At 42.8% G+C, this 23619-nt stretch overlaps 1 protein-coding gene across 1 annotated transcript in view; it reads left to right on the forward strand.

Moving 5' to 3' along the window:
* RGL1 (ral guanine nucleotide dissociation stimulator like 1) overlaps nt 1-23619 on the forward strand; it is a 79023-nt gene that overhangs the window by 31370 nt on the left and 24034 nt on the right. Inside the window, exons 4-8 of the mRNA XM_082054809.1 lie at nt 4946-5023; nt 15328-15512; nt 18693-18817; nt 19458-19673; nt 23391-23494. Coding sequence (XP_081910935.1) covers nt 4946-5023; nt 15328-15512; nt 18693-18817; nt 19458-19673; nt 23391-23494 — 708 coding nt within the window. The remainder of the gene's footprint in view (nt 1-4945; nt 5024-15327; nt 15513-18692; nt 18818-19457; nt 19674-23390; nt 23495-23619) is intronic.

Here is a 23619-nt window from a genome sequence, read left to right on the forward strand (position 1 = left end):
GTGGTTTTGACTCCCAAAGCCTGTGATGGTGTTGTCATCACAGCGATGCACAAACCAGCCGGGCAGAGAGGGACGTTTCTCAAGGTGGTTTCTGGCCTGCGATACATCCAGTGCATGAGTGCAGTCACACGAAGTATCCAACAAGGCATACAGAAAGGTTTAAATTGCTAATGTATAATTCAGAATATTTAAAGACCAACATAGTTCTCTGTGTTTCGGTCAGAAGGTAGTTACTGGATTTTTAGTGCTGTGCTGCTTGTTGTAACGGACTTTAAATTGGGCCATTCAGTAACTTCTGTCTTTAGTAAAATCAGAAATTTGCTATTTGCTTTTAACACTTCTTGGAGATTGTGAATAAATCTGCTCTGTGGTGTTTTTTCCTCCCCCCACCCCCCTTCCATACTTTGAATTAATCTTTTGCTTTTTATTAAATTTGAGTCTGGAGCCCTATTTGTTCTTTTGGTGGATTCAGCCTATAAAGGTTTTCTTTTAACACATAGTAGAAGTCAAATCAAACAAAATCTTGAGCATAAGCTGGTATGCTGAGAAGTGAGGGGGATGACTTGTATTTTCAAAGCTATTTAAGAGTAATTGGACATCCACATCCCTTTAGTATTCATGGAAGTTTGGCATCTAAAATGCAGCAGACAGCTTTGAAAACCTGCCAAGTCTTTAACACTATATGTTCTGATATTTCCTCTTTGTTTGGCAGAAGTGGGTAGGGACATTTAAAAGGAAAAAAGAAAAATTTTGTTGGCATTTTGATGTGAAAAACACCGGATGGAAGTTCCTGGCGAGAGGAAGAGGAGCCCAACGCCTCCTGCTCCGGCTGTGGGGTCCAGCGTGATGCCACCTGTGGTACCCCCAGTGTCACTGGGTCTGCTCACGAGTGTGATGGGAGCCAAAGATGCTCAGCTGTCCAGATGAGAGCAGAAGCCAGGTTCCTCTCTTCCGTATTTTATTTTGTCATGGTAATCATGTTCCTTGCAACCATGCTTAAAAGCAGGGCCACACTGTGCTTGGCACAGTCGCATCTAAAGTAGCAACTGGTCCCCATCTCAAGGAGTTTACAGAGAAAGAAATTGATGCTGTTTGATGGGAGAGCCAGAGCTGGATAGTGACAGCAAGTAACAAGATATTTTTGTGTTTTCAGTTTATTCCTTTTGCTGGAGGATGGCTCAATAGGGGGTAAACAGAGAGGAAAATGAAGGTAGGGAAAGCATTGCAGGAATGGGTTCTTTGGTCTCACATTTTGGGACAGCAGCTTTACGTGGCATTTTCTCACTGTTATTGCTGGAGCATCTCTTCTTGTCTCTGTTGTTTTCTGGTATAGCAGGTGGTTTGTCCACTCAGTTAAAGAAGTGACTTTGTTTCCATGATTCTCTGTGTGTATAATTCAAAACACCTTGTGACTCTTGCTGAGTATCTGTGCTTCCAAGCTGCTTGTTTCAATGCTTACAAGCCTTATTTAGGGCTATGTTTGGGGCTTGTGCAGAGAACCACCTTTCCCTATTATTTCCGAGTAATTCAAAGAGTATTTTCCTCCTTCTTTCCTTCCCTTCTCAACAGAGATGCAGGGGTGCATTTTTCTGTTTTCTAGTATTTAAATATTCAGTACTATCGACTACGTTCTCATCTCATTTGCTTAGTCAGTCCCTTTAAGTGGAGTCTCTAACTTTCCAAACAGCCAAGCAAGGCTGAGAAGTTCTGTGGGCTACAGGATCCTTTTGTTTCTCATGTCTCTTTTTGTATGCAAAGCGTTCATACAAGGCTGGGGAGTGAATGGCTCTTTGTCCAGGAGCTGGTGAGAACAGAGCACTGAAGTCTGCAGAAATGCTGTTCTTTACATCAGATGTGGCATTAACTCCTCCTAACCCGTAGTTAATGACCTGTTGTTCATGCAGAGCTCTTGTGGTGGGAGATAGGCAGAGGTTGACATCTGGCAGCATAATGAAGCGTTACATTTAATACTTCTCCAGTTTTGTACAGAAAATTCGCTGCTCTTTATTACTGTGTTATGGATTTATATTGTAAAAGTCAGCACGTATCTCTCTAGTGGGATTTAAATGCAAATGCCTAATGTTCTGCAAATACATATTTTATATTTCACACAATACTAGGACAATGACAGTGAGTCATCTCAGTACATTCTGCTCTAAGAATTAACAGCAAGTTTTGAAAAATGGATATAAAAATGTAATTGCTATTCAAAATATAAAGCTTTCTTTGCATATTTCTCCCAACAGAGGGAAAATGCCTTTTGTGTGTAGGCTAAGATGTATTTTAGCCACCTTACCTAGTAGATGGCAGTGGAAAGTGAAATCCTTTCCCTTGAGCAACTGTCACATGTGTAATGTGCTTTATATCACATATATGTCTTGACTCTGTCCTGGATGATCTCCACTGAGAAGGCGTTTGCATAGTTCTCTAAATAGCCCCCTCACGCTCTTTTTGTATCTTCTTGGTAAGATGATGTGTTACAGTATTTGGAAATGCAGGACAATCTACAGGTCTGCACGTCCAAATATTGCAATGAATACGGTTAAATCTAATAAAAATAGGTTAAACTTTACACTTCAGCTTAGTGAAGTGTTGGCGGTGTTGTTCTTAAGGCTCCTCTGGTGTATTCCATCCCTTCAGTAAAGTAGTGGAAGTTTCTCAGTTAGTTAATTGCATCATTTGGAACTGCAAACATTGTAATGAGCATTTAGAGTATGACTGAGAGCTGGGAGAGGCCAGGTAGGATTCAAGTGGCAAGTTTGGGCGTCGCTGAAAGTCAGAAAGAAGATATCTGTTCGATTTTATAGCTTCAGTAGTGCTGATTCACACAGGCAGGGTGTGGAATTGCTTGGGAGGCTTTAAGAGAAAGCACAGTGGCCACTGATGCACCAAAACCTGTCAGAACAAGATGGAGACTCCTTCTGGTACCAAGCGATGGTTCTGCTGAGGGTGCTCCTGTTGGGATTTCTTGGGAGCCCCAAGGCATCTGGGTGTTATTCAGCGTGTTGAGAAGGCGACTCTTATCCCACTGTCAGTTCAGCTAAGTGTATTTTTCTTTAGAAGTTTGGATTAGCTGTGTAAAATCCCAACGGCAAAATGGGTTATCCTGTGTGTACATCAGTCTCTAAGGACTCTTTCCATTTTAAGAAGCCCTTAAAAGCTCCTCTCATACTTCTGCTGTCTTACAGAGCCAGCAGGATTGTTTCAGGATGACTGAGAAGAATTTGGGTCCTTTAAAACACAAGTTTGCAAGTTCTTACGCATGTGTTACACCTTTTTTTTTTTTTTTTTTAAAACCTGAACAGATAAAATCCTGCGATTTCTGAAGCCTTCACCACTGATGTGGGAACTTAGAATGACAGACTTAGAATGCATGAGAAGTTAGAATGAGAGACAGCGTATGGGTCAGACTAAGCTCCGGGGGTCAATGAGTCGTGGTTTTGTTCTCAGCCTGTGACAACAGGAGCAAATAATTTTTGTTAGGTCTACCTGCGGTGTAGTTGGCGATGCAAGGTGTGGTTTGAAAGGAGCTGTTCCAGCTGCCGCCAGGGCTCTCCCCGCAGGTCTCTCGAGGCTCAGTGTCCCCAACTGAGCTCCCTATGGCTGTGGCTGCGCCGCTCCTGCCAGAAGGACCACGGGTTTGCCTGGTTTAGTCTGGGTTTGCTTTGCAGTGCACGGGGATATGTGCAAACCCTTCATCCCTGCCTCAGCTTCCCCAGCCACGGTGGAATTGTCCTGCATGAAGCCCTTGTCATAAGATTGTTGAAACTTTAGTTCTTAGTTTAAAGCCTTGGGCGGTGCTGAGGTTGTGAGCTGTGACAGGGCAGAATATCAGTATGAGGGCAGCAGATGGTGCTGCTAAAACCTGTTCTGCTGCTAAAACCTGTTATTTATAGTCTGGCAGATCTGCTGCTGAGAGGGAGCTTGAATGCAGTGACACTGGTCCACTTTCTGTACAGATCTGGGATTCTGACATGTGAAGCCTTAGACTGATACTTTAGACTTGCATAAAACTCTCGCCTCTTCTTTTGATCCTTTGAAACATTTTAGATGAATTTGTTCTGATGAATTTAGATGAATTTGGTTCTGATATGAGCCTTCTGGACACAGACCAACAGCCCACTGGATTTGCTCTGTCTGATGCTACGGGGATGTTGTAGCAGAAACACTGGAAGATGCACTTGTTCTCCTAATTATTCAGATTAATTGCAGGTGCCTGACACAATTAGTTGAGCACAGAATGTGTAAACTCAGTTTACATTATTCTGGACTGTGAGTCATTATCTGTCTTCATTAAAGCTGCCTGTAAGGATCCGTGAGATTCTTCCTGGAGTTGTAGATGGGAAACAATGGGCACTGCCAAGGCACAGGCCTTGCCTGGGTAGGTAAGAGATTCTGCTTTGCTGTTGGAGTTGTGCCCATGGTTTCCTCTTTCCCGGTGGCGATTCCACAGCCCCACAGCCATGCCCACTGGCGACAGCTGTGCCAGTAGTTTTGGCACAAGTGGCATGTGCCACCTGGAAAACTTGGTGTAAAATCTCCCTTGGAGTGGGAAGGAATGGCAAATACTGGAGAAACAGAAGCTGCGTTGCAGAAAGCGGTTGTGTTCCAGCCTCATTGTATGCTGGAGTGAAAATGGGCAGAAAGGGTCTTGGAGCTGTGAGCAGAGAAACTGTTTGGGTTGATTCCTCCTCTGTGCAGGCTGCTTCCTATGTATTAACAAAAAAAAAATGGAAGATACTGGCTGTTTTTTTAGGATTTTTTTCCACCTAAATGAAATAATCTTCAAACTCCTTAAGTTTTCCCAGCTGTTAGATTCTGTATTTGCAATTTGAGCTAGAAACGCTCTTTAATTGTTAATGCTAATTGTATATGGATTACATTATTTGGGATTTTGGTTTTTTTTTCAGTAGAGGTTCCTCTAAACACCCTTCTCATTTTTCAGGTATGGAAACCTGGAGATCTCAGGCTGTGAAGAATCTGGAAACCAGAATTCCCCCGAATCCAGCACAGTGCTCAGGACGTAAGTTTGGTTTCGCAGCGCCCAGCGAGCCCCAGTCAGGGTTCGGTGCTGGAGCAGGACGTGGGACCCAGAGCTGTCGTTTCCTTTGACAATTCACAGCCCTGTTTGCTTCAAGGAGCTTGTGTAGCTGTCTCATAACATATCCAATAATACAACCCAGAGATGTTTCCTTCAGGGAAATCGTCTCAGAATTAAATGCGAGATGAACGCATTTTGGCCAGTGTTTTGTTTATTAAGCCAAGGAGTGTTTTTTTTTCCCCTGCCTTATCTATAGTAGTAAATGACTATTGCTGATGACTGATTTTATTGTGTGTTAGGACAGTGTCTGCAGACCAAAGCTGAGGTTGTTCCAGGCAACGTGTGTCTGCGTGTATCTCTTCCATTAGTGCCTTGATGATTTACAGTGCTGCTTTTAGAGTGAAGTTTAGATTCTGAAGTCATCCTCATTTGCAAGAAAAATAGCAAAGTTGTTTTGAAATGCAGTTTAAATGCGGTAAAAAATGGTTTGATTATCCTCCTAGCATCATATGGAACTGTGTTTTATCTTTAGACATGGGGTGTAAAATGTGCCTTAGGTCATCACCATTTGTACTTTGGCATCTGTATGATCTGTGGTCTGCACGCATCGTGGCAGTAAAAAGTAGCTGCTTGTTATATTTGATTAAAGTGGTGATGCTTGATTCTTGTCAGTGTTACTGAAGATTGGTTTTGTATGAATTTATCTCCGCTTCTAGTGAAAAAAACCCTTAAATTCTTTTTTGTCAGTGCACTGGTTTCTCCAGTTGTAGTTGAAGAAGCAGCCTTTTCTTTTGAGATGGAAGAAAAATGTTGAATTCTTCTGTCATGCAGTACTTTCATTCCTGAGATTGAGGAAGATTATTGGTTGAAATCACACTGTTCTGCAATATTGGGCCTGCCCTTCCTACCACTTACAGGCCAGTGGAAAAGCACAGAGGTGTGTTGCCATGGGGGACTTTGAGTGTGCCTTAAAATGGTTCAAATATCTCCAGCCCAGAAATGTGCCGTTAACATACTGGACACCCTCCTCCTCTCCATTATCTGTTGGACAGTGGGGTTGCTTTGCCTTCTGTCATCCATGTGGAAACTGTGGGGTTTTTTTAACCCCCAGAGATAAATTGATAAAAGCTCCTTGGCTGTGAGTGTTTCAATAGTTGTCTCTGAAGACACAATGAATTGTGCTTGCTTGACTGCAGAAGAAATGCAAAGCTTAATTAATGGCTGTAAACGATACAAGATTCTTTAACGTTTTAGTTAGAAACAAAATGTTGTTGCCTGTTCATTTTTTTTTTTTTTAGCAGTTTGTAAGGACACCAAGGTACAAGCTCTGATGATTGGGGCTGTCCCTCTTGCCCCATGAGACTCGACATGGGAGCTCAATTCTCCAGTTCTTTCCTGGTTGGAAATATTTTCCTCCTGTTTTGCCGTTAGAATTCACCAAAGACCAACTGGGGGTTAAAACCTGGTCCCAAGCACCCAGAAGGCAGTGTTAAGGATTTATACTGGGGATGAGGAAGATAATTTCACCAGTATAAATCATGTTGGGATTAATCCCCCCAACTACCTTTTCATGGACCTGAAGGAGCTTGATTATGAGATGGAGAGAAAAGGGGTGAAAATAATCTTGATGTTAGTGTCGCTTTGGGCAAAATGCGCCAATTTTTTGTTACGCCTGGAGGTGAGCATGCAAGTGAAATAACATTTAGTAGGACCATGTTTGGTTTATTTATTTTTAATGGAATTGTTTTCCTGCTGACATACACATAGATTATGATGCGTACCCTGCCCGGTTGCTTCCCACAGCCAAGGGACTGACAAATGGATGGAGCTGTGGTCCTGTTTCTGTGACAGCACAACTTCTGATGAATTTATCTGACAAAATTTTCATTAATATAGTTGGCACAGCTGATTTTGTTCCTTCGGCCCTCGTAAGGTACCTTTTATATCTGAATTTGATGCCTGTTACTCAACTATATTTATTTATAAAAAGCTGAATGACGAAGTTGTCAACGAAGTGATTTGTCAGGTATACGTGTTTTAACAGATCCTGGATAAATGCGAATTCACTTTCCTGCCTTAAAAGTTTCCATTGCTCTCCGTTGCTCTGGCTACTCGTCTCTTAGATATGATTAATGGTATCTGGAAAAAAGAGGTTGCCTTTGTAGTCCTGTTGTGAAACACGTAGTTCAGGTTTTCTCTCAATGGGGATAATTCCGATAGAATTGATGCAGTTGTACTCTCAGTTTTGTATGGCTTGAAGAAATAAGAGGAAGGAGGTGTAGAGCCATGTTGTTTCTTGCCGTTAACTCCAGATTTCTCAGAGGAAAAACATCTCGTGGGGAGGCCCGTGGTCTGTGGCCAGAGATCATCTGTGTCCGTCACACTCCTGTTGTGACAGCTCAAATGCTTTAAAAACCCATTTGGGGCATTAGAAATGAGGATGCAATTTAAAGCATTTCCACTGGTTTGACACACAAAATATTGCCACAGAAGTGAAAAACAACTTCAAGAAAAGAATTTATGGCTCTTTGCATGTCTCATGGAGCTTTAAAAAGAGAGGTTTTTTTTCAGAAATCTTAGGTACGTGTGGAAGGAATATTAGGTTGTATGTTGTGTACTCTAAGCCGACAGGTTACTCATTTCTATGTTGAAATTCTCTGTGCTTCTTGTACTCATAGTATAGAGTTGTGACATGATTTGAGGAGGAAAATGCCTGCTGTATGTACATTTTTTATTAGTAGTATTATTCTAGCATTCCATCCAGTGTTTGTATAGCTCATAACCCACTAGGGCTTGGGTGCTCTGGTGCACAGCCTTGTTGGAGAGACTTGCGGGAGCGATAAACCTGCCCTTGTGTTTCCAAATCCTGGGTGGGAGCCAGCAGTTGCTCATCACACTTGTTGCAGTGACATGGAGTTGTTACAGGCCCAAGATCACTGCAGCTATGTTCGGAAACACGCCTTCTAAGAATCCCTTCTACCAAGGGGGTTTTCTTCTAGTCACTTAAGTGTCATTCGTGTCACTTTTGGGCTGCTGGAGTGGTCAAAAAAATTCTATTCTTCCATAAGAATCGGACTAAATAATGCCTAATGCAAAATGTCTTTCAGGCTTTTTATTATTATTTCCATTTTCTTTAAAACTGCACTTAAACAAAGGTACTGTAATTTTTTAACTTTAAAACAACACAGACAGTTTGGACCTTAGAGTTACGAGTAAGCTCTGAAAGTTTTGTGAGATTTAAAGAACCTGCCATGCATGACTCCAAGCTTTTTTTGGAATTCTTTTTAAGTACCATGGCCCATGGTAGCTTTTCATGTTCAGTAGCTTGCTTTCCACAGTTCTCCCTACTTTCAGTCTGTGATCACAAGTAGGAGAAGAATAAAGTCCAGAAGAGGTCAGATATTCCAGTCATGTGTCTGAGTTAGACGGACTTCAGCCTGTGTTTCCAGAAACATGATGCCATGTTGCTCGTAATTGTCTGATAAGGGAGTTGTAAGGAGTAACTTACTTGACCCTCTCTCTGTCTCCTCCTATAAGCAATTCTTTTATTTACATCATATAAACCAGGTTTCCTGGTGCTGTTTCTCAGTTCTGCATGTTTTTGTGTCGAGTCGCCTCTTGATCTTCAGTTGTCATCTTCAGAGTTCTCTGTGTTCACGGCATGTTTTTTAGCTCGTGACTTCCGCTGACTTTCAAGAAGAAAAGAGTAGATGTAACACACCAAGATATGTGACAATTCAGAATAAAACCATATGTGCATTAAACACAAAAATTCTCAGCATGATGAGTAGCAGTAAGAATTAAAGAGAGGTCTGTATGAAAGTACCGCAGCGGTTGTATTGCCTGTGAGACAGCTAGAAACAAAGCTTTTGGTGACACGACCTGCTGGCTGTGATCTCTCTTCGGAGCAGGAGTGCTCCTCAGTTGACTTTTAACTCGCTGTTAAAAGGAGTTTTCTACGCGGAGTTGGACCAGTTGAACAAGAAGCAGAAACAGTTTACCTGGCACAAAAAACAAGAGAGCTTTAAGCCTTGAAACTCTCCTCTTTTGCAGTCACAAGCACCACGCTGGCTGAGTCTTGAGGCTTTTAAATCCTAAATGGGCCTTGAGTAACAGTAGAAGTCCTTTCAAGCCTCCTGTTAGACTATATTGTGGTTTCTTTCTGCTGCTGGCTTGGGTTTGCTGGTTTGGAGTAGATTGGTGGTGTTCTCCCTCAGATGAATGACAGAAATGAATCAAAATACTTGGGGCTTTTTTTGTTGTCGTGAATGTCAGCTCCTAGTTGCATCTGCTTTATTATCAAAATGTGGAATTTATTTGTTATTAAAATTTGGAATGTGGCACGATTGAAAACCGCAGACGAAGCAGCTTGAAGCTAAACTGAAATCTCCTTGTTTCATTCCACAGGAATTGAGTAAAACAGTTCAAATAGAGAAAATTAAGGAACACACATGGCAACGTTACAACATGGTACATCTTGCGTGTTTACCTCTCATCTTCTGCATTGATACAGCAAATACTAAAACTGCAGCATTTAGAGTTTCCATAGTGATAAACTAACGTTGTCCCATGGTTGCTTGTGCATTTAGACCTTCCCGACAGGAAACTTGACTTTTGTTTCCCACTGAAGTTAACCGTCCTGCTGGAAAACAATGTGTGCAGTTCCAGTACTGCAGAAATAAAACTGGTCCTAAAACCTTGTGCTCCAGAAGAGCAGACACCATAGGAATGTGAGACAAATGGAAGAAAATTGGCTGGAAGTTTCTGCTGCCTGGGAAAGCCATGGTGGGAAGCAGTTAAGATGCATTTGGGAGAGCAACAATCAGCATTCATTCCAGTAAGGCCAATTAAGCTAAAACAACAGCAGAAACCAATGTGGTTACATGAGAAGTCGAGTCAAACACAGGGCAATGTAAGCAATGCAAGAGTGGGAGAGTTATGAAAACAGCCAGAACCAAGAAAAAGAGAATAATTAGAGGAGCAAAGAAAAATAATGATTGGTATCTCAGTTAAAACAAAGAACTACTAGCAGAGCTATTCCCTTAGTGACTTTTCATGTGTCCCAGCAAAAGCCCCCATGTGCTATTTAACCAGTTCTTCCCAAATAAAAAGAAGAGCAGAATATGTGCTGGAAATCATCAGCGTGTTATTTATAAATGGACTGGGTGTGAGAAGCTACCATTGCATCAGCTTTGCTTGCAGTTTACATACGTTTTACCCCGATTAAAAGCTGAGATTTGTTGTTATTTAACAAGCAAACCTGAGAAAATACAGCTGGCTTAATTTAGTCTGTGTGAGCACTGGACAGTGGAGGAGAGGAAATAGCTTTCTGTAAAGATTATTCCACTGATGGTCTTAAGTGTGCGTTTGGCAAATTACGGATAGTTTTGTGCATGTTCGTGTCTAGTTTCATAATCTCTTTCTGCACATGAGGTTCTCCCTATTCTCCTTGATTGCTGAGATTCCCTTCTACTCATTCTTTAGAAATAATTGTGGTGGGAAAGAAAACACCGCTTTTCCTTTTTGGCCAGAAATGTTGTCTTTAATTCCTATGCAGGCTTCTTTATGACCAATGTTATAGCTGTCTTCCCAGCTGAGAAAAGACTACGCAGAATTCTGTGTATCCTATTGAATCACTTGTGGTTATGTGATATGAAAGCCCCATTTTCCACCTCCTCTGTGCCCTTAACAGAGATGTTAGACTTGGAGCTCCTGTGGTCTCATCATATTTTGTGGGAGCTCGTGTGCAAATGGGACTGGGTGGGTAGTTCTGTGTTGGCAGTTTGTAAATGACAGAATTGGATACGCTTCTTCCACCTAACAGTAGGTATATTTTGGAGACTGAAACCTTCAGAAATGGGCTTCAAGCTGGTATGGAAATGAGAAGACTTTGTGATAGATATGAAACTTGAAAGCATCGCTGACCGGAGCCCGGAGTCTGCAGTTGGCAGGGTAGGAGTTAAACAGTCATTTTTGTTATTTTTTTTCTTATAAGCAGGAAAAAAAAAATTATAGCTCATAATCAACCCATGAAAAATGTGGTCTGTGATGTTTCTTTCCTGTCTGAGATCTTGGACGGCTCCCGTTCCTATCTGTCTCTGGGTCTCTCAAGTACAGGGAGTTTCTTCTCAAGGGCAGCAAATGTAAAGCTACTGCAAGATATGGGCAATTCTCCAGCCGGCTTTCAGAACTCTCCCCTCTCTGACATGCTAATGAAACAGTCAGGCGATAGGAGGTCAGTAGGGCACAGTGTACCTTTTTTCTCTTTCCTATTTTCCTTCTTGACTGAAATGATTTTGCTGGCAAAAATCAGTGTCTGTAGCGGCTGTGAACTCTTCACCCTGCTCTGGGAGACTGGGTCTGTCTTAAGCCGAAGAATAAACAGAGTTTATGGAAGTGGCCATCAACCAAGCCTCTGGAAACTGAGCTTAGCAGGACTGTGTGAACAATATTAGTCCGAGGATTTCTCCTGTGGAAAGGCTCCTTCTTCTGAATCATTGCTAAGCTGGCAAATGCTCATGAGAAAAGAATACCCAGCCTTGTTTTTGGTAGTGGGACAAGTAGGGATGATGGTGAGTTTGTGATGCAGCGTTCTGGGTATGTGCGGATGATTAAAAATGTGAGGAGAGGAATCCAGAACATGTTAGCATGTTAATTTTTGGTTATGAATGCTTTTTGTAGCTCTGAAATTGTAATTCCAGAGCTTCTCCATTCAGCAAGCCGAACCAAACAGTATTACCGACGGATTACCGAATGCTCTCGCTAATTAGAAGTTTGAACTTGCCACAATATCAGAGAAGGAAAAAAAAGACTAAAGTAGATAGGACTTGTAAAATGACATCTGTGTGGGATTAAAGTGAATTTTGAGGAAAACTCAATACAGTTAAGAGAGCCAAGGAGAGCGGGAGAAGCAGTCATTGCCCTTTCTTACCTGCTGGTTTATTTTGAGTGCCACTGAGCAGCTGAGTTAACCAGATAATTGCTGTGCAGAACAAACGTGCCTCTATTTGTCCCTGGCTCCAACGTGAGAGCCTTCAGGGCTGCCTCTTGGGTTCCACACTGTCTACATAGGAAATCTGTGTTTGTATTTGCGCTCTTCTCATGATCTCACAGGTTGAGGAGAGAGAGTTCCTCCTGGCGTGCTCATCCCTTTCCATTTTGCAGCTATTAATGCAACAGACCTGGAGCCACATCCGTGGTTTTGAGGATTTGAACTTTAAAAGCCAAGTGCCCGATTGGCACGAGCACAGGTGCTCTTTGAACAGGAACATTGGTGTCTCTAACTGGATCCTCATGGTTAGAGGTTTTTACTGAAAGCATGGCCCTTCTCTTCATGGAATATCGTTGGGAGCATGGGATACTGTTATTGCACGAGAGTCTTCTGAAATTACATTATTGGAATAGGTATCACTTGATAGAAAGGTTTCTGTAGAGGTGAAAACCATTTTCATTGAAGGGCTGAGCTCCCACAGCGAACTACGCAGCACAGCCCTAAGCATTTGCAGAACCCAATAGGACCTGCTGCAAACAAAATTCTGTTTAAAAAGTGTTTAGATACGTTTTCTGTGTCTTCCCAGCCTGTAATATGTGCTGTGGCCAGTGCTATTAGTGCACCGAATTGTACATGCTGATTTACCAGCACGTTGCTGTGAAGAGCCAAGGATCTCACAGCCTTTCCTGCAGCAGAAAAAACAGAAGTTGATCGTTATTTTTAATCCAGGCCTGAATTTTCTTAAAACCTGAAGAAACTTGGTTATTTTTCCAGACTTCTTCCAGTTTTTCCACACGTAGTTGAATTTGTCAACAACATTGTGAGTTACTTCTGAAAAACTATAGCATAAATTGTAAGTCTTATTTTCTTACAAAATTGGGTTGAAAAATCCCTGCAAAAACAGGAATTAAAGAAATTCCCACAAGCATACATTTGTAGGGTATCTAAGTACCAACCTAATAGATGGGTGTGAGTTAAAACCGATGTAAACCAGGAAAAGTGTAGCTAAACAGCTCACTTCCCTCCGCTTCAGGCAGGATGGAAACCCTGGTGATTCACCAGCTCTGGTTTCCTCTCATCCCCCGCGGTCTGCAGAAGGATTGTCCATGGCCAGTTCTCTGCAATGGGTGCTTTTTTAGGTGTGCGTGTCTTAAGAAAGTCCTGAATAACTTTCCTGATGGAGATCCAATGCACCCGTAACTCCTCGAGCATCCCTTTCCTGCACTGAGATACCTTCTTGCGTCGTATAATTTGTCAGCCCCTCCTTATCTTTGGGCTAAGTCTAAAGCCCAGGTTCTGATGATATCTTTTTGTTACGCATTTCATCTTCAGATTAACAAGTCCAATCTGTCTTGTGGCTCCAGCTATCTCGGTGCTCCCAGCCTGATCCTGGGTGCTGGCAGCACTCACCACCCGAGCTGCACGTGTCGCCGTGAGGGTTTTGTCTGTGCAATGAGGCAATCTTGCTGGCCGCGTGTGCTCCCGGGGTGAGGTTCAGGCTTAGACTGCTTTTTTGCAGAATTCAAGGTTTTATGAGCGATGTCTTCTAAGCAGAGAATACTTAGGAGTGCAAGTATATTTCCGGTGTAAGCTGGGGAATGACCTATCAGAGAGCAGTGTAGGGGAAAGGGACCTGGGGGTCCTGGGATGACCATGAGCCAGCACTGGGCCCTTGTGGCCAGGAAGCCAATGGTACCTGGGGTGGATTAGAAGGGGGATGGTTAGTAGGTCAGAGAGGTTCTCCTGCCCCTCTACTCTGCCCTGGGGAGACCACACATGGAATATTGTGTCCAGTTGTGGCCCCTCAGTTCCAGCAGGACAGGGAACTGCTGGAGAGAGTCCAGCGCAGCCACCAAGATGCTGAAGGGAGTGGAGCATCTCCCGTGTGAGGAAAGGCTGAGGGAGCTGGGGCTCTGGAGCTGGAGAAGTGGAGACTGAGGGGTGACCTCATTCATGTTTACAAATATATAAAGGGCGAGTGTCAGGAGGATGGAGCCAGGCTCTTCTCGGTGACAACCAATGATAGGACAAGGGGCAATGGGTACAAACTGGAACACAAGAGGTTCCACTTAAATATGAGAATCAACTTCTTCCCGGTGAGGGTGGCAGAGCCTGGCCCAGGCTGCCCAGGGAGGTTGTGGAGTCTCCTTCTCTGCAGACATTCAAACCCACCTGGACACCTTCCTGTGTAACCTCATCTGGGTGTTCCTGATCCATCAGGGGGATTGGACTGGATGAGCTGCTGAGGTCCCTTCCAATCCCTGGCATTCTGTGGTTCTGTGAATGAGTCATGCTTTGTGGAGGAATCAGCAGCTTCAGTTTGGTCCCTGGACACAGCAGCAGTGATTGGTGAGAGGAAGGGCACGGAGGGAAGTGTTTGATTTAGGACTTCCACGGGGAAGCCACAAATATCTTGTTTCCTCCCTGCTATTTTCCCCCAACATCCCAAGGAGCAGTGACGGAGCAAACATTGCAGCCTCGCTGGGCTACAGGTTTTCCCACTGGCACAAGGGGGAATTAAGAAAATTATGTTCCGCTTTTGATTGTGTGCATAATGTCTGGTAGTTATTCGAACATGGTCAGGGTACAGCTAAGCCAAGATACTTCAAGTGATTAAGCAAAGCGTATCTGCAAGGTAATTTGCAAGTCTTGCTTTGCTTGCTTGGCAAACAGTGCAGTACAGGGAAGCGGGATCATAAGCTCTGCAGCTCCCTGAGGAGGGACGTGGACAGGGAGGCGCTGAGCTCTTCTCCCGGGGACCCAGGGACAGGGCATGTGGGGATGGCTCAAACTGTACCAGGGGAGGTTCAGACTGGACGTTATGAAACGTTTGTTTACTGAGAGGGGGGTCAAACACTGGAAGAGGAGAGGTGGTCAACATCCCAAACCTGTCTGTGTTTTAGAGGCATCTGGACAAGGCCCTTAACAATGTGCTTGTACCTGTGGTCAGCCCTGAAGTGGTCAGGCAGATAGACTAGGTGGTCATTGTAGGTCCCTTCCAACTGATTTGATTCTGTATTAGCTTGCATTTTGGGGCTATAGTTTTACTCACTTGTGCGAGTGCAGATCAGGAGCGACTTCACTGAATTCCTTGGCAAAATCTGAGTAATATCTTAATAAGATTCCATGCATAAAAAGAACAAATTAAATTCCTTGCTCAAAAAAGTCTTCCTACTGCCTTCACGTGGGGGATGAATATCTCAGTGTTTCTGTTGTTATGTTAGATACAAATCCATGCGATGGCATCAATACCTGCTGTATACAACCCATGTGTTCTCTCTGAATTTGCTCACAGTGCAATAGCATCAATCTTACGGGCCTGGCTCGATCAGTGCGCCGAGGATTTCCGAGAGCCGCCCGACTACCTCTGTCTGCTGAAGGTGCTGGATTATCTGAAGAGGAACATACCTGGCTCTGACCCGGAGAGGAGGGCACAGAACCTCTTGGAGCAGTTCCAGAACCAAGAAGTGGAAAATGAAGGTAAATTTACCTTTCTCTGCTGTCTTTCTGTTCTCCCAGACTGTATGGTACCACAGGGATTTATGTGCAGTACACTTCATTAACTCCTATGCTAAATGACAATATTGTGAGGCTCACGGGTGACTTTTTCCTTGTTTCTTTATTTTATTTTTTTTGTAAATCTCTGTATGAGGCTGCATGCTCCATGAGGGATGAAATAGTTGTACAGTGTAGGTGCCTATGCCTGTTGATTCTGGGGTGTATTGAGAAATCCAGCCCTTCTCTAGTATTTAGCTAAAGCTTTGAGGTTGCTGCAGCAGCTAAGGGGTTAATTGTCAGCACACTTCCCATGTCATTGAATTAAAACACACAGCTGCTCTTTAGCTGGTCTTCTCATTTCAACCCTTCCCCCCACCACCAAGAAAAGCCCAAACCACCAAAAAGGAAAATACAGAGCTGCGACAAAATACAGCTTGAGTCACCAGTCTTGTTGTCATGAAGCTTTTCTTCCTAGTTACCATCATGTCAAAGGAAGTGTCTGTAGCTGTTTTTTCCTATTTGAGTGGCTGGCTTGCTGGTATCCAAGGCCAGAGGAAAAACTTACGTTATTGGGGGTCACAATCTACTGAAACAATGGTGAACTGTAGCAACGCAAATATGCTGCGTGCAGTGTCAAGCCTGATACATCCCCTTATCCTGGGCAGAAAGCTTCCTGTGCCGTGAGCCGAAAAGTTGTAGGAGCTCACGTAGTATGTGGATGAGAACTGGAATCAACTTCCAGCTTTAGTAGAAGGGTGAGAGGGAATAATTTGTGTACTAAAGGATAAAGGAAGTGACAGGAAGAAAAAAACTCATCCCATAAAAATCATGTCTGCCGGATGTTCCAGAAATACCGTGTGAATGCATGATACTGTGAGATGCCAAATTAACTTGGTCATTAACACATACATAAAAAGGAGTAGTGTGCAGTGCCCAGGCAGTAAGTGAACAGGGTTACGAACACGTGCCTGGTGCTGTCCTTGCCTGGGTTTGGGTCCCACCGCACACCGAGTGAGCTCGTGAGAGCTCTGTTTAGATTCCTCTGGTGTTCCAAGTGAGCAAGAGTTCCCAGCAGCCCTGCCTCTGCGTTTGTTTCCTCAAGTGACAGCTGAAAAGGTTATTTTTTCAGTTAAAGATCAGTCGATTTGAAAAGCAACGTTTTGCAAATTGTGGCAGAATAGAGGCTGTTAATTAGAATAAAGTAAGAGAACAGAAGTGACCTGCGAGGTCTACAGAGAAGAGTTTCAGAGTCTAGAGCTCCATCATTGTTTCATTTCAGAGATTTTTCATGTGTTATCTGCAATCAGGACTTGCTGATAATTATTGTTCTAAAGCATTCATACTGGGCTATGAATTTACAAGTGTTGGTCCTAATCGTACAGTTTGATTTGTGTAATCAGACCTCCACGAAGTGCTGCTATCAGCCCTGCCTGTAGATTAGATTGCAGGACCAGGTACATAGATAAAAATCTGCTCCCCAGCCTCAGCGCTTGCGGCTTGAGCAACACCAAGTGAGTCAGAAAGGGCACATTCAGAAGGGGCTGTGGTTGCTCTCACTCAAGAGGGCAGCTGGGCTTTGAGAGGGCTAAATGGATCAGAGCAATTGGAACACGATAAGATGCTGAAGTACAAGAGGATTCCAGCTTCTTGGGCAGCAGGGAGGAGGCTGGTCACACATTCGTAAAGGTGAGAGAGAAAGGAGAAAAAGAAGCATGAAAAAAGTAAAGGGGAATGTTGAGTTGCACTCCAGGGCCTGATTTTAAGGGCACTGTGAGGTTTAGAGCAGGGTTGCAACTCAGCGATGAGGATTTTTAGTTGAATTTCAAGAACTGAAAGGAAAATTAGGAGCTACGTAGCCAAAAAGAAAGCGAAAAAAGTGTGACTCTCATAATAGTTCAATAGAAGTCCATTCAATTACACATATTGTTGCAAAACAGCCACAGAAATGCTGGCATAGAGGTCTCCATTTATCACATTCAACTCTGTCGAGAAATTGTGCAATTGAAATGTACAGATGGAAATCTGGATACAGCCAGTAGTTATAATGTTACATCAAAACCGCAGCAGTTTACATTGATGACTAGGTTTTGCTAATTAATGAAGAAAGGAGAAATGAAGTATCTTGGAAAAAAACAATGATGAAGTAGCACTTTATCTGCGTTTGTTGCTTTAGTGCCTGTTCTGCTTTAATTGGATATGAAGCATTGCGTAACATTGTTTTTGTTAATGACATCTCGCTAGTAGTAAACTCAGTACTTTGGTCATTAGTCTTCAACAAGTCCTTTATTTTTTCTTTCCCTTCTTTTGGAGTTACTGTTGCCTTACCGTAAAAGGGATTAGGGAGAGGATTTATTTTCAGGGATTTTGTGTTTGTCTTCCTTCTCTACCACAGGAAACAAGGGCATATTTCTTGCTGTTTTAATATGGATTTGTTCCCAAACTGGCCAAAAGGTGACATGGGAACATCTGTGAAATCCCTTCCCTTCTGCACTGGATCAGGTCCCTGGATGAGAACAGCTCTTCTCTCGCACCTCTCCACTGCTGCTCAGTGCAAATTTTAGAAGCTGCATTTATAGCCGAATGCTGTAGTTCCCTTTTCTGGGAAAAACTCCCAGAGAGGGAAGGTGAGGGATGCTGGAAGAAACTCTATTCAATATAGTCAGTGTAGCCCTGTAAAGGCACAAAGGGTGCCAAGAAAACCTGATATCACCTTCTATTTCCACACATGGGAAGTGAAATCTGAATATAAGAACATTCCTAATGCAATATTTTGGGGAGATGATTGCAGTCTCATCCCTTTGCAGTTTACAAAATTCATAAATACTGAAAGGCAGATTAACAAAATTCTGAAATGGTAGTAAGGAATTGTTGTTGTTGGGGTGGTGGTGCTTTGTCTTTCCAAAGATTGATTAGTGAATGGGTTAAGCCAGCTAAGAGACCCTGAACAGCTCAATTCTCTCTAACTCTGTTTCTTTTTCTTCCACCTTTTCTTTGCCAATTTAATCTTCTTGTCATCATCTTTCTCTCTAAAATATGCAGCATGGTGAGGCAAGACCTTTTGGGTGTTCTGCTGTAATATATATAGTGATTTTCAAAAAAAATCTGCTTTGATTAATTGCTTTCTGTATAAATTTCCTAACTCGTGTTTTCCACGCTGGACAGACGGGTTCCACAGCCTTTCTCCCTGTAACCTGGATGACGAAGAGGAACTGGAGATGAGCAGTCCAGAAGAATTCTCATTGTTCCAAGAAGACCTCGTGGCAGAACAGCTGACATACATGGACGCGGTATGTACATCATACGTATTACTTGAAATGCTCAGGGAAATAGTTCTGGGCTTCTAATTGTTTGGTGTTTTTTTTTAACTTACATCAATATAAGTCTAGTGTTCCAGAACAGTTCTGTTGCTGGGACACAGAGCACAGCTCTGCTTGGTTATCCAAACTTGCTTCATTGATTGTGCTTTTCCTTCAGTTATTCTGAAGGTGTTTGTCTTTTTTTTTGAAGTGTGAATGTAGACTGTGTAGCCTCTTTTGCAAAGTTTAATGTTAGACCCCTCAGAAATAGCATATTTTGACTATATTTTAGGCTACCTCGCCTAGAGATGTATGATTGTAATTGTAGTGCTCCAATTTGGTTTGTTTGTATCAATCTCCTTCAAAAATATCATTATATAACATTTTTCCTCTTGGTTATGCAAGCGATATAAAGGTGTCTCTTATTTTGCCAGGACTGTTTAGCTGACAGTTCTTCTAGGGCATCAAGCCTAAAGAGTTATGCCAAAGTGTATATTTTAAACTAAGAGAAAACAAATATCTCTCTTTTAATACCATATTAGCTTTAGATCCAGTTTGTACTGTAAACATGCATTTCTTCCTGTGGGCAATAGCGATTCAGGCTGACTTGGACACCTCTGTTTCCCTCCAGACACTCTTCAAAAAAGTTGTGCCCCACCACTGTCTGGGCTGCATCTGGTCCCGAAGGGATAAAAAGGAAAACAAGCACCTGGCACCGACCATCAGAGCCACCATCTCGCAGTTCAACGCCGTCACCAGCTGCGTGGTCAGCACCGTCCTGGAGAGCAAAGAGCTCAAAACACAGCAAAGAGCTAAGATCTTGGAGAAGTGGATTCATATCGCACATGTAAAGTGTTCATTGGCGACTGTTTAACGTTCCTCGTGCGGGTGCTGTGGAGCTGGGAGGGGAGAGGGGGGTTTTTCGCGTTGGGCCCAGGCCAGGGAGCAGCTGAGCTCTTGTTCTTTCTGGTTTTGACAGACTGTCCCTGTCACAGCACATGCAGCATTGCCCTTCCTCTCTTTATTCCTTCCCCACCATGGAAATGGGGTTGACGCTTCTCTCTCCACAGGGCTGGGAGTGTGAATTAGTGGTGAGGCTGATACTGTGTCTTGCAGATGGGGAGTTCAATATGTTTACTCATGTTTCATTTCTGGTAAGACAGGTATAAATTCAACCAGTTCACTTCGCAAGGAAGAAGCTACTGCTCATATCAGTGAAAAAAGGCTAGACTGGGTTTTGGCATTACAGTTTAATCAGAGCAGAGCAGGACTGGCAGTGGTGCAGCTTTACGCTTACCTGCCCTTCACTGTTCATGTTCACTCAATGAGCATCGTGCTCCCCTTCCTGTGCCTTTGAACACTGTGAGAGTTGAGATCAGATGTGGTGGAAGACAGCACAACTGTTTGTGTTTTCATACATTTACATGAATGCGTGTATATAAGTAAAATGAATACAAAGTTTTAAGTAAGTGCAGGCAAAGCTAGCTTACTTCTAGGAAACAGCCTCTTTAACATAGAAAAAAATGAAATTATTGTTCGTAGTCTTTGTTTTGAAAAATTCTTGAGGTTGAAAGGTCATTTGTCTACTGAGTTATTCACAGTTTACATCAGGTATACAAACCAGCTGTGTTTGGAGGGGTGAGAAGTGCAAATAGGGACCAGGAAAAATAAGTAGAGTTACAATATTATACTGGTCTCCTTATCTCCTTACCTTTCTGCTTTAGCATTCTCTCATGTGTTTAGAGAAACACGTTTTTACTCTTTGCTTCAATTCCTTTGTCTGGTAACAGATCATGTGTTTCTTTGCATGAAGTGGTTTCACATGCCTTCTTATGGAACTCTACATAGTGTTTCAAAAAGATGGACCTGATTTCAAAGCAGCAGTGATTTCAATTTGGATCCATCTCTTTGAAACACCCTGTAGTTTGCTAATTGCTTATATTTTATCTTTAATAATTTACTGTAACCTTTCAATCTCCCCTCACAGCACAGTGCAGCTGGCACTAAACTAGATCTCTCTTTCAAAGAGAACATTTAAAGCACTTTCATATGGTTGTCGCTTGCCTTTTATTTTAAGAACCACATTATTCTTTCTGAGCTATATAAAATAAGCCATCAGAAAAAGCTCCAGCCAAACAGAGCCTTTCTGGCCTTGACAATGCACTTTGGTGCTTCCAAAGGAGGATTGTTAGTCCTGGCACCTGAGCTCCAGCAACCGCATGGTTCAGTAAACTGGTACGGGGAAGTCAACTCTATTTTCATCTGATGGCTGCTTTATAGCCCGTGTGAACGGATTAGGAAGTTGGATTCCTATTTTCTGTGCGCAGATCTCTAGGTTGCAGAAGGCACCAGCTCTATGGGGCGGACTGGGCTGCAGCCTGGGCGAGCAAGTGGGAAGCAGATTCCTGTTCATCACAGGGCAGCAGGAGAACTTTTGTTCTCCACCTCCGTTGATTCAGTGCTTCTCCTTTTACTTAATTCATACACATAATTAAATAGTCTAGTCTTAGCTCAGCGCGTGAAAAATGCACGTGCATGCTCTACAAAATAATGGCCCATGTAGAACAGCTCGTTGCATTTATACTCAGCTGCCCACTTCTGAAGAAAGGTGCTTTGTGCATGGAAACGAGCCTTTTGCATAGTTAGATGCCTGAATTAGAAAATAATCCGCTCATTAAAGCGCAGTTATTCACTGACAACTAACTCTGTAACTTAGCAGCATGGAGTTCCACGTTTGTTATCTGTTCGTGACTTTTTGATCCAGTTTCTTGGTTTACAAGATAAACCGAATACTTTGTCTTACTGCCAGCCCTCTCTGCTCCACCTAGATCTAAGGTTCCTGAGCAGGAGCAGCCAATTTCACTCACATAATATTTTCTTTAAAAATAAAAAGTTAAAATGAAATCATTAATATCCTGTTATGCTTATTTTTTTTAAATCAAAGTTGCTTCTGCACAGGATTCTTTCTGGTTTTCCCCTTGTGAGGGACACAGTGTGAAACAAAGTTATTCAAACCAGTCTTAAAAATTCTTCTTATAAACAAATTGAAAGCTTGCTAAAGTGTTGTCTACAGTTAGCTAAATTATTTGGAACACAAAATCCAATACTGAATCCCTAATGTGCTTTGAATTACACAACATGCAGTTAAGTCAAGGTGATTCCAAATGGGATCTACCGGTCAAACTTCGGTGTATTAGAAAAAAAGAAATGCTGAGACTCTGTGCCTCTAAATCCCTGTTCTCCCCAGCCTGAATTTCAAGTTGAAAATACAGACAGTAGGATCTCGTTCTGAAATGTGTCAGTGTCTGAAGAAGAGCTGTTATGTGGCTTCTTCGCCCCAAGCCATGCAGGAATAGCTTCAGGTCTGGTGTGTCCCACCACATGATCTTGAACTTGGTCCTTATCTGGCCTGGCTGTCAACCTGCTTCAAGTGCTGTCTGCTCAGCCAGTCTTCTGGGCCACACTTTGTGAAATGTAGCCTCTTAAGTTGCATGAAGATATCTTTTTTAGCTAAATAAATGGGAATAAATATAATTCCCTTAGTTGTTCAGTCAATTTTAATGCAACTCAGGAGCAGAGGTGCTGATATATTAAGGTCCGACTTTTGTTTATGCTAAGGTTGCTTTACATTTGTTTGGTCTTACAAAGGAAATAAATTATGTCTGTTTTCACTGTAAGGATTCTTTACATAACCAGTGTTATTGATGTAATAATAATATCCGTAAAAATCTGGAGAATTGGAGTTGTAGTTTGAATACATTCTCATCTACGTGCAACAATCAAATTGGCAAGTGTTTTGTCCGCTTAAATTTGCATATACAGACCCCTGTTTGTGAGAGTTTGCAGGAGTTTCCTGTGTCTGTGGTGCCCGTGCTCTGGTTCACGAGCCACCAACAGATGTGCAGGAGCCCCTTGAAGAGTCACAGGCCAGACTTCCCCCAGCTCCCCTTGCTCCCATCTGCTTTAGCAGCAATCTGTACTATTTTTTTGAGAACTAAGTTTTTCAGTGTCCTTTTCCATGCCACAGAGAAGCTGCACAAGAAATGTGTGTGATCCTAACTCTGGAAAAGCTGGGAAGGATTTTCTCTTTAATGCTGTGCACATACTTGAATAACAGGTTATTCCTTTGCATGTCTTTATTTTTAATTGACACTTAGGAGGCTGAGGGTTTACATTTTAAATACTGCATAGAAAGTGGCAAAGCCTGTTTTCTCCCCCTAAAGGTTAAAAGGGATTGGTAACTCTAAAGAGCTTTTTAAGAAGTGTAACTTTTGTGATTTTGAACCTGGCTTCATGGCCTCAGTTCCACTTTTATTTCTCTTAGAACTGGAAGCTGTAATCACAATTAGGTGAAAGTGAGGAAGACGAGATGTAAATGCCAAAGCCCATCAAGTGTTTGGTGGCTGGAGTGGGGAGTGATATTTTTGATGCTCAATATTTGTAGAGCTGCCTGCTTAGCAGGGAGAATGTGCAGCAAGCAGGACATGGGTCAGACAGAAGAGCACTGACCTAGTGGTGATGCTGACATTTAATGCTCCTGTGTTTCTAACCGCTCCTTTTACAGGAATGCAGGATCCTGAAGAACTTTTCCTCCTTGAGGGCCATCATTTCAGCACTGCAGTCCAACTCCATCTATCGTCTGAAGAAGACCTGGGCCTGCGTTCCAAAGTAAGGCTTGGCCCAGACAAAGGCAAAAAGCTCTGCGCTCTTTCTTTTCATGTTGTTCTCGCTCTCCCTGTTCTGCTCCTTCTGTTCTCTTAGAAGAGCCTTTTGTTCCTGTGAGGCTCAGACCC

This window comes from Streptopelia decaocto, assembly GCF_964273445.1.
Source record: "Streptopelia decaocto genome assembly, chromosome: 5".
Classification (NCBI taxonomy): Eukaryota; Metazoa; Chordata; class Aves; order Columbiformes; family Columbidae; genus Streptopelia; species Streptopelia decaocto.